The sequence below is a fragment of the Chrysemys picta genome, chromosome 3 (assembly GCF_011386835.1).
Source record: "Chrysemys picta bellii isolate R12L10 chromosome 3, ASM1138683v2, whole genome shotgun sequence".
NCBI lineage: Eukaryota > Metazoa > Chordata > Testudines > Emydidae > Chrysemys > Chrysemys picta.
The window spans coordinates 170,431,079-170,444,747 of record NC_088793.1 but is presented as its reverse complement, the minus strand read 5'-3'; the positions used below and the strand labels follow the sequence as shown (position 1 = coordinate 170,444,747).

The window sequence follows — 13,669 nt, the reverse complement described above, 5'->3', positions numbered from 1 at the left end:
ACATCTACAAGGAACTGTCTATACTAAGATAAAATGTCTCAGACTCTTACACTGAATAATAAAACCTTATCCATGAATAAAATCTGAGATCAATTATATACAGCTCTTTCCTAGCTACAATGTGCTCTCACCCATACAATATTGGCAGCAGTAAGAGGGTTGATTCTCAGCCGTACAGTAGATTGTGGTGACTTATTTTTTAATTAAAGAACTTCCTTTTAAATTATTATTTTAATAATGACCACAAACATGCTAGGGGGATTCACAGAACACTTACTGACTTGAGATTTAAGTTAGTCTAGACAGGGACTTGCATTAGTTTAATTCAATCAATTTAAAAACTGAGTTTAGTAAAACTGGAGCAGCTATTGTTTGTAACCTAGCCTCAAAGAAATAAGGAATTCAGAAGTGATATAAGAAATAGCTGGACACATTCCAAATAGCAATCAAAATATCAAGTTCTAGGGGGAATTGTGTGTGCGGCACAGGCTGCAGTAAAAGAGGCTGTGTGATTTATTTTCACCTAAGTTTGTAACTCCCAAATTTTGCTCATTATAAATGGCTACTTTTGAATCAAAAATATGAATTTCAGTTTGCTCCCTGAAAGAAGTCATCTTCACCGTAAACCTAGCCTGTCTTTACTAAAGAAAAGTGTACCTTAGAATTTCTTGAGGAAAAATGGGTGAATTTTCAGTTTGTAAGAAAATGTTAAAACTCCACAATTTCCAAGTAGTTTTGCACAATGTTACAAATATTTCACACTCCTCTACTTCGACATTCATTAATTGGACTTCCATTCTTTTTTAAAGAACTAAAAAAGGCTCAGGATTTTTTTTTAATTAGTATCCCAAATAATTTAAAAAAAATCTAATCTAAAAAATGGAAATACATTTACATTTTAAAACAAAACACTTGGGGTTAATTCCTAACCCATTTGCAGACTCTGAATATTGGACTTTATGAATTGGCTCTCCATCATCAGAGGAGGGGATCAGAATGTTTCTGACCCTACCTGCAGAACTCCAGTGAATAATGGCTAGCGAATATCTCTATACTCATCATAAGGCTCCAAATTACATTAATACCCTTAGAATCTTTCCGTCTCCCACTGTAAAAATATCCTTTCATAGCAGCCAAAACAGGCTTAACTTCAAAGGAGAGTGTGATAATGAAGTTGCAGTGAAAACACAAATTCAGGATGGAATTCAATAGGCTAAAACAATGAAGTTCTCAGCATTCAAATTGCGCATGTCTGCCAATATCACATTATATGTCAATTACGAACATAAACAGTCTGTAATTTTTCAGACTGAATAGCACTCAGCTTTATCTTTTGGCTCGGAACAAGAGCCGGATGCAAGCTGAATGTAAAATGAGATCCAGTGAGTGGTGACCAGGATTAAAGCCAAACTGTGAGATCAAAGTAGTAAAAATGTCTTTCATGGATAATGGATTCCATCTCTATTCTGATAATTTTCATAGAATAATAATATCTGCTGAGTTCAAAAGAGACCTTTCATTAAAATCTGTCAAGTATACAAGTGTGTGAATGAAAGATAAGCAAGATTAGACAAATACCACTACCATAAACCTGAAATCTGTTTCCCTCCCTTTCTTCCATAACCACAGAATCAGAAAAAAGGGAAATAGATTTTATTAGCTAAATTGGGGGGGAAATGCAGGCAAATGACATTTAAGTGACAGTAGTAACTTTTGAAAATGTGTCTTGTGATAAAATGATAGCTGTATATCTCAGGATTTTAGAACGGCAGGCGTCCCCCAAAATGGTTCTAATGGTTTATTATGACCTTCACTCACTTGTGTGAATTGGAATAAAGGTTTGATGACTTTAAGACTGCTTGATAGATACATATATTCTGAGACAACGGCACACTGCTTTATTCACTCACACAGAGGTAACACACCTTTACTATTAGCCTAATTTATTTTTCCTGATAAATACAGCTGCAAGTGCATACAGCTAATAATTATATAACTGATATTCATATGAGATGTAAAAATAAGCTCTTCAGAAGGAAGCTGGTTAAATGTTCATTAGTTCCCATTAGTCTTCAAAAGAATGTAAAGTAAATGGAAGGAGGGAAAGAATACAAGTATGAGTAGAGTAAGAAAGCAAAGAAGGGTTAAAGGGGATGGAAAATTGAAAGAAGAGACGAGAGAGAAGAACAGAAAAATGAAAAATGAAGTAATAGAGAAGAAAGAAGCTTAACATAAAAAGAGCACATGCCATAATAACCGGTGCATGGGAAAGACATTAAGATTTCAAGGGTGTCAAAATGTATGTAACATGAGCATACAGCCCACAGGCTTCAACAGGACTACTCCCATGAGTAAAGTGATATACATGCAAGCTTGCAGTTGCTGGCCTTGATAAGACAGATACAACTCTAGGATTGCTTAAATGATGCCCCTCCCCATACCCTCCTTTCTACGGAAATGCATGGCTAACAGCAACTTCCAACCATCAGAGTTGGTCTTGAATTTGTAGTTGTGTTTTAACACCTATTAATCCAGCAATTGTAAATCATGTCCTGAAGTGTCTACACTAGAATCTACAATTGTGTTAATTAACATGTGTTAAGCATGACTAAAAATTCAAGTGCAAGGATATCTTAAGCTTTTTTTCCCCCCACACAGTTTATTATTTGCTCTTAAAGTCAGCATTTTTAAATTAAAAAAAAAAAATCAACATTTTTGGCCATCCAACTTTTCATTTTAATATTATTGAAATGAAACAAGAGTTAAGATCAGGTAAAAACACATCTTAAATCTTCTGCTCAACTTGCAATGAAATAGGATTTTGATTTAGGTTTGCTGTGTATTTGGGGTATGTACACACTATTGCATACCAAAACAAAACAAGCAGGAACTCTTCAGTTTCCTATCACCGCAAATCCACTAAAGAAAAAATCTGCATTGTCACACAAAGTGCCACTGGCTTGTCCTAGACACCTCTGTGCAAAGTGTAATATATGCCTTTTTCAGCGCTGGCCTGTACTCTCACACAAGACATTTCCATCTTCTGACCACCAGCCCCTCTCTGTGGCAACCTACTAACTGGGCTTGCGTAGGAGCAGGTTGCTATAAATTTCTGTTCTTGCATTCTCCTATTTTTTGCATCATGCTCCATCTGGAGATTCAAAGTGTGCAAAATCTCATTTTTGCCTCTAGTCAAAAAGAGGGAATGATAGGAGAAAAAAAAATATATATATATATATACACACACTTTCAACTGGATAGCAACTTCTTGAAACAGGAAGCACTTGCATCTTGTTAGTATGATTACCCTGAGCTGCTTTATTAATACCATTGTGTGTCATGGACTTGTCTTCACACACAGTGCCTACAAGCTGCATTCTCATGTTACATACATTTTGACACCCCAAGAGCATGCCAGGCACCAACTGAGATACAATCTGTTTTGCTGGCAGCCACAAGTACCAGACTACTCTATGCTTTCCCTTTCCTCCAGTGTTCAGGTAATCTTTTTTTGGCACATACTATAAGCGTCAACTGCTGTAATCAAGTAAAGAGGTATGTGGCACCAACACTTCAAGGCTGTCAAAAGGAAAGAACTTCCCACAAAAGAGATGGCACTAACAGAACTATTGAAGCTGCCTATCAAAAAAGCCCCCTAAGATTACTGAACACCCATGCCCTAGTTCAGTAGCTCAACACATATGAGGGCGGGAATAGTGTCATCTAAATACATAACCATAAAAAAGTAGATGGCCAGTTTACCAGCTACAAGTAAACTGCTTTAAAACATAAACATTAAGATTATCTCATAAGGGAGCATCTGTGTTAACCTACAGGGATGCTTGTGTATGGGCAGAGGCTAGGACAGCACCACTAATTCTTCTCTGAACTAGAATAACGTCAATAATATTTAATACCTTCCTTGGATTTATTAGCCTTTCCTATCACTTTGCATACTTGTGCATAGTTTGTGTAGAAACAGAGAGGCTTTATAACAACCTTCTTCCATTATCATTTTGAAAGGATTTCCTGCATCTATGAGAGCTTCTTGGTGGGAGATACAGAGGCAGAAATATCTTCCTTCTGCTTTAAGGCAACAGAGGGTCTTGTGGCACCTTTAAGACTAACAGAGGTATTGGAGAATAAGCTTTCATGGGTGAATGCCCACTTCATCAGATGTCTGATGGAGCGGGCATTCACCCAAAAAAGCTTATGCTCTAATACCTCTGTTAGTCTTAAAGGTGCCAAAGGACCCTCTGTTGCTTTTTACAGATTCAGACTAACACGGCTACCCCTCTGATACTTGACTTCCTTCTGCTTTGTGAGTTGCCCACTAACAGACAAGTGCTGATATCCTTGTATTCTCCAAATGGAGATACTTCTCTCACGCAGTGGCCCCTGATCCTTACACTTTCCTAGGATTACTATTAAAAACTTGCCCTCTGGCTTAATTCAATCATAAGTTAGGAAGAACTGCAGACATAAAAAACGAACACCATATAGCTCACATCTCAAATGACACCTTCCATCCTTGAGGATCTCAGTGCTCTTGGAGAGCACTAGACAGAGGAAACAGTCCCTACCGAATTAACTCACTTACAGATACCCCTATACTATGTATGTAGAAATCTATTCACTTACTGGGAAGGTTTCCACCGAAACAATATAATAATATGCATATGATGAAAAATACAGACAAGAAAAATATCACAAATACCAGGATATTAGTAAAGGTCCTAGCTTTCACTGATTCAGATGCTAGTCAAGAAGAAAAGAGAGATAAGAAAGGTAAAATGAAATTAGTTCAGTCCAAAGAGATATCCAGCATGAACAAACCATACTGAAGGATCCTGAAGCAGTTTGCCAGAAACCCTAGCGGTCCTCTGTCCCAATGAGCTTGGATATCATCTGCTTGAATGGGGGGGAAAGGTATGAATACCAAAAAGTGTCATGGACGTTTGCCCCTTTCAACCTGATTTAGTCAGTTCACCACACTCATTTTCACACTGTGGAATGCACCTCTTTGAAGGCAACTGCGGAGCTACTTATGGGAAATTTGTAGAGGTTTTGGAAGATATATCTCAGCAGCAAGAAAGAACGTCCAGTGCAAAAGCAGATCAGATACTGAGTGACTTTTATAAAGTAAATTTTTGGAGGATTTGGGGAAGATTGGCCTTACTTGTATAGTTTAATTACACAACAGGAAAATAAGTCAACTGTTGTACTGAAAGAAATATTAATCACTAATATTTTATTAGTGTACAGTACAATCATATTTTGGAATATTTGTTCCAAATATTAACTTTTACAGCTAAACTAATGCTGGCCCAAAGCTATTCCTGAAGTCCAAAATACCGGTGGCAATATGTCACTAAACATCTCTTTTCTGCCACTCTATAATGTCCTATACATCTCAGGTATCATGATAAAAATATCCAGTCATCAATAGTGAAACTAATGCAACAGTTGCAATGCCTTTTACTTGTGTCTCTGTTAGGTGTTTCAACACAAAGGGGCCATTTCCTCTATAAAATAAAAATAGCAGCAATTAGTTATAATTCATTAATGTTAGATATTGTATATTGTGTATATATAGTTAACACACAATTTTAAAATAATGCCTCGACCTTTCTTTCACTATTTCTGTAACTGTGAATGAACAGGTGTAAACAACTTCCCAAGGCACAAGTTAGAATTAGACATTCCTATGTTACCATTCAGCCATCAAGCTTCAGAACCCTTTCACCGAAGAGGTTTAATTGGTTACAATTGCAAGCAGCAGAGGCCTTATTAATTTTTTCATTGAGTGAAATTCACCCAGCCCAGAGGACCCTTCGTGGCCCAACATCCTACTTAAGACCTTAGTATATGGCTAAATTAGGGCAGAAACAGTAGATCTGGAGTTATGGGCACCCTAAACTGTACAAAATTTCACAGTTACTGAATAAAATATTCCCAGACATTTCCCCAGCAAAAAAGTCCATCTGCTGTCTTGGTAGACAGAATGGAGACTGAAAGTGAGACCATTCCAAAGGGAACAATGGCAGTGTCAAAATGTATCTGCCTATCTATAAAAGGGATAAAATCAGCTGTTCGTACGTATACAAGCACACGCGCACCCTTTTTAGCACTTCTTTGACTTGACGTCTGGAAGCATAGTATTCAAAGTATTCGCATAAAACAGAAACCTTCCAAACGACTTTGGATTTTAGGGTTAAATGTGTGTCTGAACAGAAAAAAAAATCTGAATTCCAGATCTAATACAATGAATGTGTTTTCAAGTAGTGTATCTATAGGCATTGAAGATCTTGATAGTGCTTATGCTGTTTTATTTCCTTTCAGTTTCCCTCTTCATGTTACTCGGTTTTCCCCAATATGTCTCTCTTTGGGGATCTACAGGATTAGAGGAAAGTTTGTGTCATTAAAAACTGCCATTCTGTGGCAAAAACTACTTATGACTTTAGATTCCGAATAGAGACTGTGAGCGCTTTGCGGCAGGGACAGTGACTCAGTATATTTATGGACAGTTCCAAGCACATTGTGGGCACTACCATACAAAAATAAGAAACAATAATACAATTAACAATAGTATAATACTTCAATGCTACTACATAAATAAATGTTATGTAATATGCGCTTATGCAGATATATAGTAGCAAAGTTAAAAGCTTTGATGGTGTATTCTTTTTCCCCCACTAAAATGAGTGAAATTTAGATCAACAATAGTAAAAATCATTGTTAAAACTAGATACCAGAGGAATGGAGCTATATGAAGACATTTAAACAACTCTGATTAAACTCTGACTATTCAAATCCAGGCACAGAAATCCATTTATAAGTCTGATTTTCAGAGGTAAAGAGAAGCCACTTCAGACACTGACTACAGTGAAATTTGTAGGTGCTCATTAGTTTGGACATTTGGGCTCTAATTTATTTATTTATTTACAACCAAAGATCAGCATGACTCAGAGCAATAGTGTGTATCTGAAAACTTTTAAGTCTAGCATTTGAATAATGTTTTTGTGTTTGTTCCCTTATTTTAGTAAAACATTCAAGTCAATGAGTGAAATGCTCTTTAACACACACTTTTTGCTGTACTTTTTTTTTTTTTTTAGTGGTAGTATGCAAAGAGTCAGACCGATACGGACAGTTTTAGGAATTGTTTGAGGTATGGGAGATTGTATTTTTCTTTCCAGTGCTATTGAGATATATTTTTCAGTACATGGAGTGTCTCTCTGTACAGACAGATTATCTTCTGTAAGTAGTTAAGATAATATACCTCACATTTCTAAAAATCAGATACAATAATTTCTGTGATCTAGACAATACGAGGTGCTCTGTATGGGAAAAGGCCTGGGCCAGGTGTTTTAGGACCAAAAGGTTGAATGTTAAAAAACACACATTTAAACATAAGCCTCTTTCCTTTTTTTCTTAAGTGACCTGGGATGAAATCCTGATTCCACTGAAATTAAGGGGAGTTTTGCCATTGACGTCAATGGGCACAGAATTTCACCTCTGACTTTCAGAGGTTCTGGGCACCTACAGCTTTCTCTGATTTCAGCGGAGGCCATGGGTACCTAGCACTCCAAAATAAAGCCACTTATGTAAATGCCTAAAGAGAAACTACGCACTTTAACCATCCAAGTATGAAAATTGTGGCCCCAAGTATGTACATTCTGTCCATGATTTTTCACTTGAAAGTATCACTTTTCTGCAAAAATTAGTAGCTTGCAACATAGACTTACTGTACTTATCTCAAATACTTGCTAGTACTTTGTTTATTCAAAATGTTAGACAAGGAAGTTTGAATCCTGATGAGGCATGATAAACGGCAGATAAAAGAAAGCTGAATCACAGATAACTACTGTCTACCATTTAGCAAATAAGACAGAATAGAAGGATTCAGAGTCAATGCCAATTAAGTGTCAACACTTCCTTCCATCTGGCATGGGGACATGAAAAAAAAACAATTACAATAAATTAGATCTCAATGCTGTTCTACATCTAAAACCATTACAAAATTTCAGTATTTTTCAGCTTTCATATTTTGAACATATAAAACATATGTATATAAACATACACATGCCCTGATTCACCACTATGTTACTCCAATTTATTGATGTGACACCACTGATTTCAAAACTGGAGTAACAGTGGAGAATCAAAGATGTATAATTCAGTTAAAGGCAAATAATTGGGGTAGATAGTTTGATGGGAATACAGACAATTATACCCACTTCTAATTCTGAGAATTGGAAGACCCTTAAAAATTATTTGAATCATCTCTGCTAACTTTTTAATGTAGTTGTAGTTCTTACATATTGTGCAAATTAGCACAAAATATGTCTATCTTCTTTTATCCCAATTTTTTAATATAACATATATACATAGTACACGAAGAAAGTAGATGTAAAAATGTTAAAGAATAGAAGCCCAAACATTTGACAGTAGTGGTCACATGGCAATTTGCCAGGAGCACAAGGGTGGTGAAAAATTTCTCTGTAAATATACACATTTTATTTTTTTTTAAAGTACATCCCTCTATAATATTTCCTTCATCTTGCCTTTTCCTTGATAGATAAACAGAAAGTGGAATTTATATTTTTTAGTTAACCTCCAGTAAGAGTCTTCAGCTGACTATCTTTGTTCTCACCTTGCAGTTAACAGGAAGAACTTGGCTGTGTGATTAGAAATCCACCAGTCTGCATCCAGACCTCAGGATGCAGGTTAAACAATCCTGATGTAAAGTATACTATATTCTAAGTAGAAAGTGGTCTTTTTACAAGGAGTAAGGTGGAGTTCACGGAAGATCTTGTATAAATATAAGTACAGTAGTGCCTCAGAGTTATGAACACCAGAGTTACGAACTGACCAGTCAACTATACACCTGATTTGGAACCGGAAGTACACAATCAGGCAGCAACAGAGACCAAATAAATAAATAAATAAAAATAAAAAAGCAAATACAGCACAGTACTGTGTTAAATGTAAACTACTAAAAAAAAAGGGAAAGCGGCATTTTTCTTCTACATAGTAAAATTTCAAAGCTGTATTACGTCAACGTTCAGTTGTAAACTTTTGAAAGAACAACCATAATGTTTTGTTCAGAGTTACAAACATTTCAGAGTTACTAACAACCTCCACTCTCAAAGTATTCTTAACTCTGATGTTCTACTGCAAAGGGCAAAAAGACAATCTCAGTTTTCAGATTTTTATCCTATCAAAAAAGATGTTGGTGAAAAATAACTGAAAGTCACAGCTGTTTTCATGCTTAAGATAGCAAACAAACCCAAAGAGAAATTTCCAAGTGTTAACATTCCAATATGAAAAGCTAGAATCTGTCAAATTCACTCCAATCCACAATATGCATCATTACCTTTACTTGGTGCTGACTTTCTCACAGAGGCCACGTGGTCTTCAGAGATAGCAAGACGTCTCAAAACATCAGCCAATGCTGCTTTTAGCACAGTGATTTCATCTTCTTGTTGCTGAACTCTTAGTTCGAGAGCTGAAAGACGGTCCTGGACATCAGATGTGCTTGCAGCAGAGATGCTATCATCTAGTTGGGGATAGGGGGGGAAAAAGGAGGACGGAATTTAATTGTTTTTTTTTTCAAAACTAAAAACTATTAAAAAGAGAAGAGCTATAAAAACTTACAGTGCAATCTTGTTTATCAAAAATGTTTGGGAGTTACTGAAGATGGTTGGATAAAGATGATAATGGTTAAGTATGGGATCATAAGCATAACCAACATAAGGAGAAGATTAAGGCCCTTAAACACCGGAGCCTACACAGGATGTTTGGAAACTGAACTTGTACTGTAATGGGAACAAGATACATGCTAAACAGGACAAGGCTGTATTTTCAAATTTAATACGAAATAAAATATGTTCAAACATTTTGAAGTGTATTCTACTGCAACTTTTAAAGAAGCAGTCTAAGTATCCTTCGCTTTAAAGCATGACATAATTAAAAATCAATTTAAAAATACACAACTCACCAAGACCAAATGTAATGAGGTGTAATGAACTGGTTACTTTTTTTCTTTTTACTGTTTTTTTTTTCACATCACCACACTGCATGAGCCAAAAAAATATACTACTTTATAACATTTGGCCCGAAGTGAAGAGAACAGAAAGTAAATATGCTGTGAAGGGCTCCAAAAATCTGTTTGGCCACACAGAAATAGATTAGTATTGAAGGCATAATCCAGCCAAATCTATTCTTCAATGGTAAAATGGGAATTACAGCTTCTGCATATTCTTTGCCTTTGACAGCTCATTGCATTCTTTCTGCCAAGCCAAAATAACACATCATAGGTTTTTATTTTTAGCATAAATCAGAGTCCGTGCACTACAAATGGGTTGTAAAAAACACGTCACCCAAACAAAAGGTATTCATAAAGGTATCCTTGGTGAGTTTGGGTTTATTAATACTTTAAACAAAATACAAGTGTAAAATCACAGGGGTTCATAAACTTTGCTTATTTAATACTGGATGGATGACATATATAAAGCGCATTCATACCATCAAATCATATGTAAAAGCAAATATGCAAATAGTAAAGTTCATTATTGCTTGTGAAATGTTATGCACATTTTAAATTTTGAGCCCACTAGTTCAATGAATTTCAATGCAGGGAAACAGTTTCAATTATAAAACTTTTTTTAAAATGCCTAATCCTGAAACCCTTTATTATCCAACATAGGCCCTGATCCTGCAAACACTTATACACCTGAGTAGTCCTCAAGCTCAATGTAAGTAAGTGATTGCAAGAATGGGGGATAAAGCACGCCCTACCTTGACTAGTCCCAATGAATTAAATATAACAAAGGTGGTAAGGGTTTGCAGCATCAGGCCCTAAGCTGTTAAAACTGATAAAACATTAACATTTGGGAGTAGTTATTGAAGTAGCACCAAATTCAATTTTATTGTAATTCTTAATACTGATATTTTATGAGATACAAAGAAATCACTATAGGAAGTATTCAAACAAGAGAAGTTACAAGTGAAATGTACATACAATGGCAGAAACAGCGCAAGAATATCTAAAGAGATATTGGCGTAAAATGTCTTCTTGCAACATATGAAGGCTTGATTATCAATTTTTGCCAGTCAGATTTATTTTTAAAAAGAAAAATTAAGATTGCTTTTTGGGCTGGAAACTCACTTAAATCTAAAAGGAAGATAAATTACAAGGGGATTTGGAGAAGTGTATGTAATATGTATTTTGTAGTCCTGAGTTAATGGGAGGAAAACTATATGATAATAATGATATGTGTATTCTAATCAATAAAAAGTTGCATTGTAAGACATATGTAATCAGTTCAGTAATGTGGATAGCAGCCAAAAGAGTCTAAACAAAAACACCTTTAATCCTGGCAAACGTATGTATGCCTAAGACATACAGAAAAAAATGAAGCGCCATATTTCTTATGTCATTGGCATCTGTGGGATACTTCAACTGCTATATAAGCATTCTGCAAGATCACCTATCAGTAAGAGACTAAAAGTCTTCATGCCCAAAAGAGACAACTTAAAAAGAGAGAGAGAGAGAGAGAGAGAGAGAGTATGAAAGGGTTGTTCAAATATATGGAGGAAAAAGGTAATGCCACCAGTGCAAGATTACACATTTTATTTCCATGCACCTTCAGTGGATATAAGAATAATTTCTTGTTTCTTGCAGAAAGCTTATTTACTAAAATAAGAAGCATAACACAAACAGATCGTGCACCATTATATCTTACTCTAGTCAGAAAAGAAACGTAAGTTCCATAGTGTACAAAGAATGAACAGGTGCTTTTAATGCTCCCATGTCAAACAAGTGACAAAAAAATAAAGAGTGCATGTTATCCTTCTCTGAACTAATAAGAACTTAGAAATGTTATAACTCATTAGGAAGTCACTGGTCTCCCTGGAATTCCAAAAAATACAACACGATTATACTTTTGCTAAATAGAGATATTATGAGCATTCAAATAAAATATAGGATGATCATTGTCAACTTCATAACAAAAACTGCAACTATAAGCCAGCAATGTTGTCTTAAGACAAGGAAGACATTAATTGTAATTAAAATTAAAGATATATTGAAAGTATATCAAAATAACTATAGGGATCTTTAAAGTTCATCTTATGGTAGTATCAATCAAAACCAAAATACCACAGCTATCACGTAATACCTATCGCAATACACCACCAAATCAATTAGCCCAAACTGAAGTGCTTCATACGGAAGTAAAATAAAAAATATAAACTGCAGTTAAAAGTCTTACAATGAGTAAATCCCCAGGCCCTACAGATACACTACAGATTACTATAAAACATTAGTAAAAAGAAACAAGCAGCCGTCTTTTAGTTATGTTTCATCAGAGTTTTAAAAGCCAGACATTACCATGCTCACTGTGTGAAGTCCAATAGTAATTACCAAACAAGGCTCCACTACTTAGGACTTATCTACACAAGCCTATAATTCAGACTATGGGGGTATGAATAGTGGTTCACACCAAAGTGCAGGGCTGCAACTCCTCTGTGTGGATGCTGTGGGACAAACTAAAAGGTTCCCAGTTCACATTAATATAGCCCTCTTCAAACAGGACTACTTTAATGTAAACTAGGAACCTTTTAGTTCATGCTCACAACAACCAGACGGGGGGAGTTACAATACAGCACTTTGGTACGCACTGCTATTGATTCCTCTGTTGTCCAATCTGTGTGGCAGCATAGGCATACTTTAATCTGCTCATCTATTTCCTTGATGAACACAGACACTAGGTATTTAAGTGAAATACTGGCCAATGCAAATTATTGTATTTTCACTACTGACATCAACTAAGTCTGTTTTGTACTTCATCAAGAAAAGTATTTAGCAACTGGACTAAGTCATTCTCGTTTTCTGCAACAATGGCTGCAGAGAAATTCTTGCTGCCATTAGAAATTTACAAGAGAAGTTGGAAAGCAGACCTGCTTTGACTTAACCACAAAGATCAAAATCTAGAAAACAAGCCCAATAGCATAAGAGAACTAAAAAGCTCAATCTATTTAGTTTATTCAAAAGAATGTTGAGAAGTGACTTGATTATGATCTACATGACCCTACATGGGTCAGAGATTTCTGAGAGTAGACAGCACTTTAATCTTGCAGAAAAGGGCATAATGAGGTCCAGTGGTCAGAACCTAAAGCTAGACAAATTTAGACTAGAAAATGGTGCAAATTTTTAACTTAGTGGTAATTAACCATTTGAATAACTTACCTAGGAATGTGATGGATTCTCCATCTCTTGAAGTCTTAAATTGAGACTGCCTCTCTTTCTAAAAGATATGCCATAACTCTAACAGAAGTTATGGAATCGAAGAAATTATTGGGTGAGATGTTTTGGCCTATGTTATGCAGGAAATCGGACTAGACAATCATAAAGACCTGTCTGGCCTTAAATTTATTCATCTGAATCTTAATAATAAGCAAGAACAATCTCCAAGGAAGAGCAAGGGTATGGAGGCTGATGTTGAGAACCACAGTAACACTCTAGGCAGATGACTTATTAGTACACCTCTACCTCGATATAACGCTGTCCTCGGGAGCCAAAAAATCTTACCGCATTATAGGTGAAACCACGTTATATCGAACTTGCTTTGATCCACCACAGTGTGCAGCCCCGCCACCCCGGAGC

General features: G+C 35.8%; 1 protein-coding gene across 9 annotated transcripts in view; it reads right to left on the bottom strand.

Moving 5' to 3' along the window:
- The window catches only part of EML4 (EMAP like 4), a 258,663-nt gene that overhangs the window by 109,053 nt on the left and 135,941 nt on the right, over window positions 1-13,669 (bottom strand). For all 9 annotated transcript variants that reach the window (XM_005301262.4, XM_065589537.1, XM_065589536.1 and 6 more), the window contains one exon: window positions 9,377-9,559. In XM_005301262.4, the coding sequence (XP_005301319.1) occupies window positions 9,377-9,559 (183 nt within the window). The remainder of the gene's footprint in view (window positions 1-9,376; window positions 9,560-13,669) is intronic.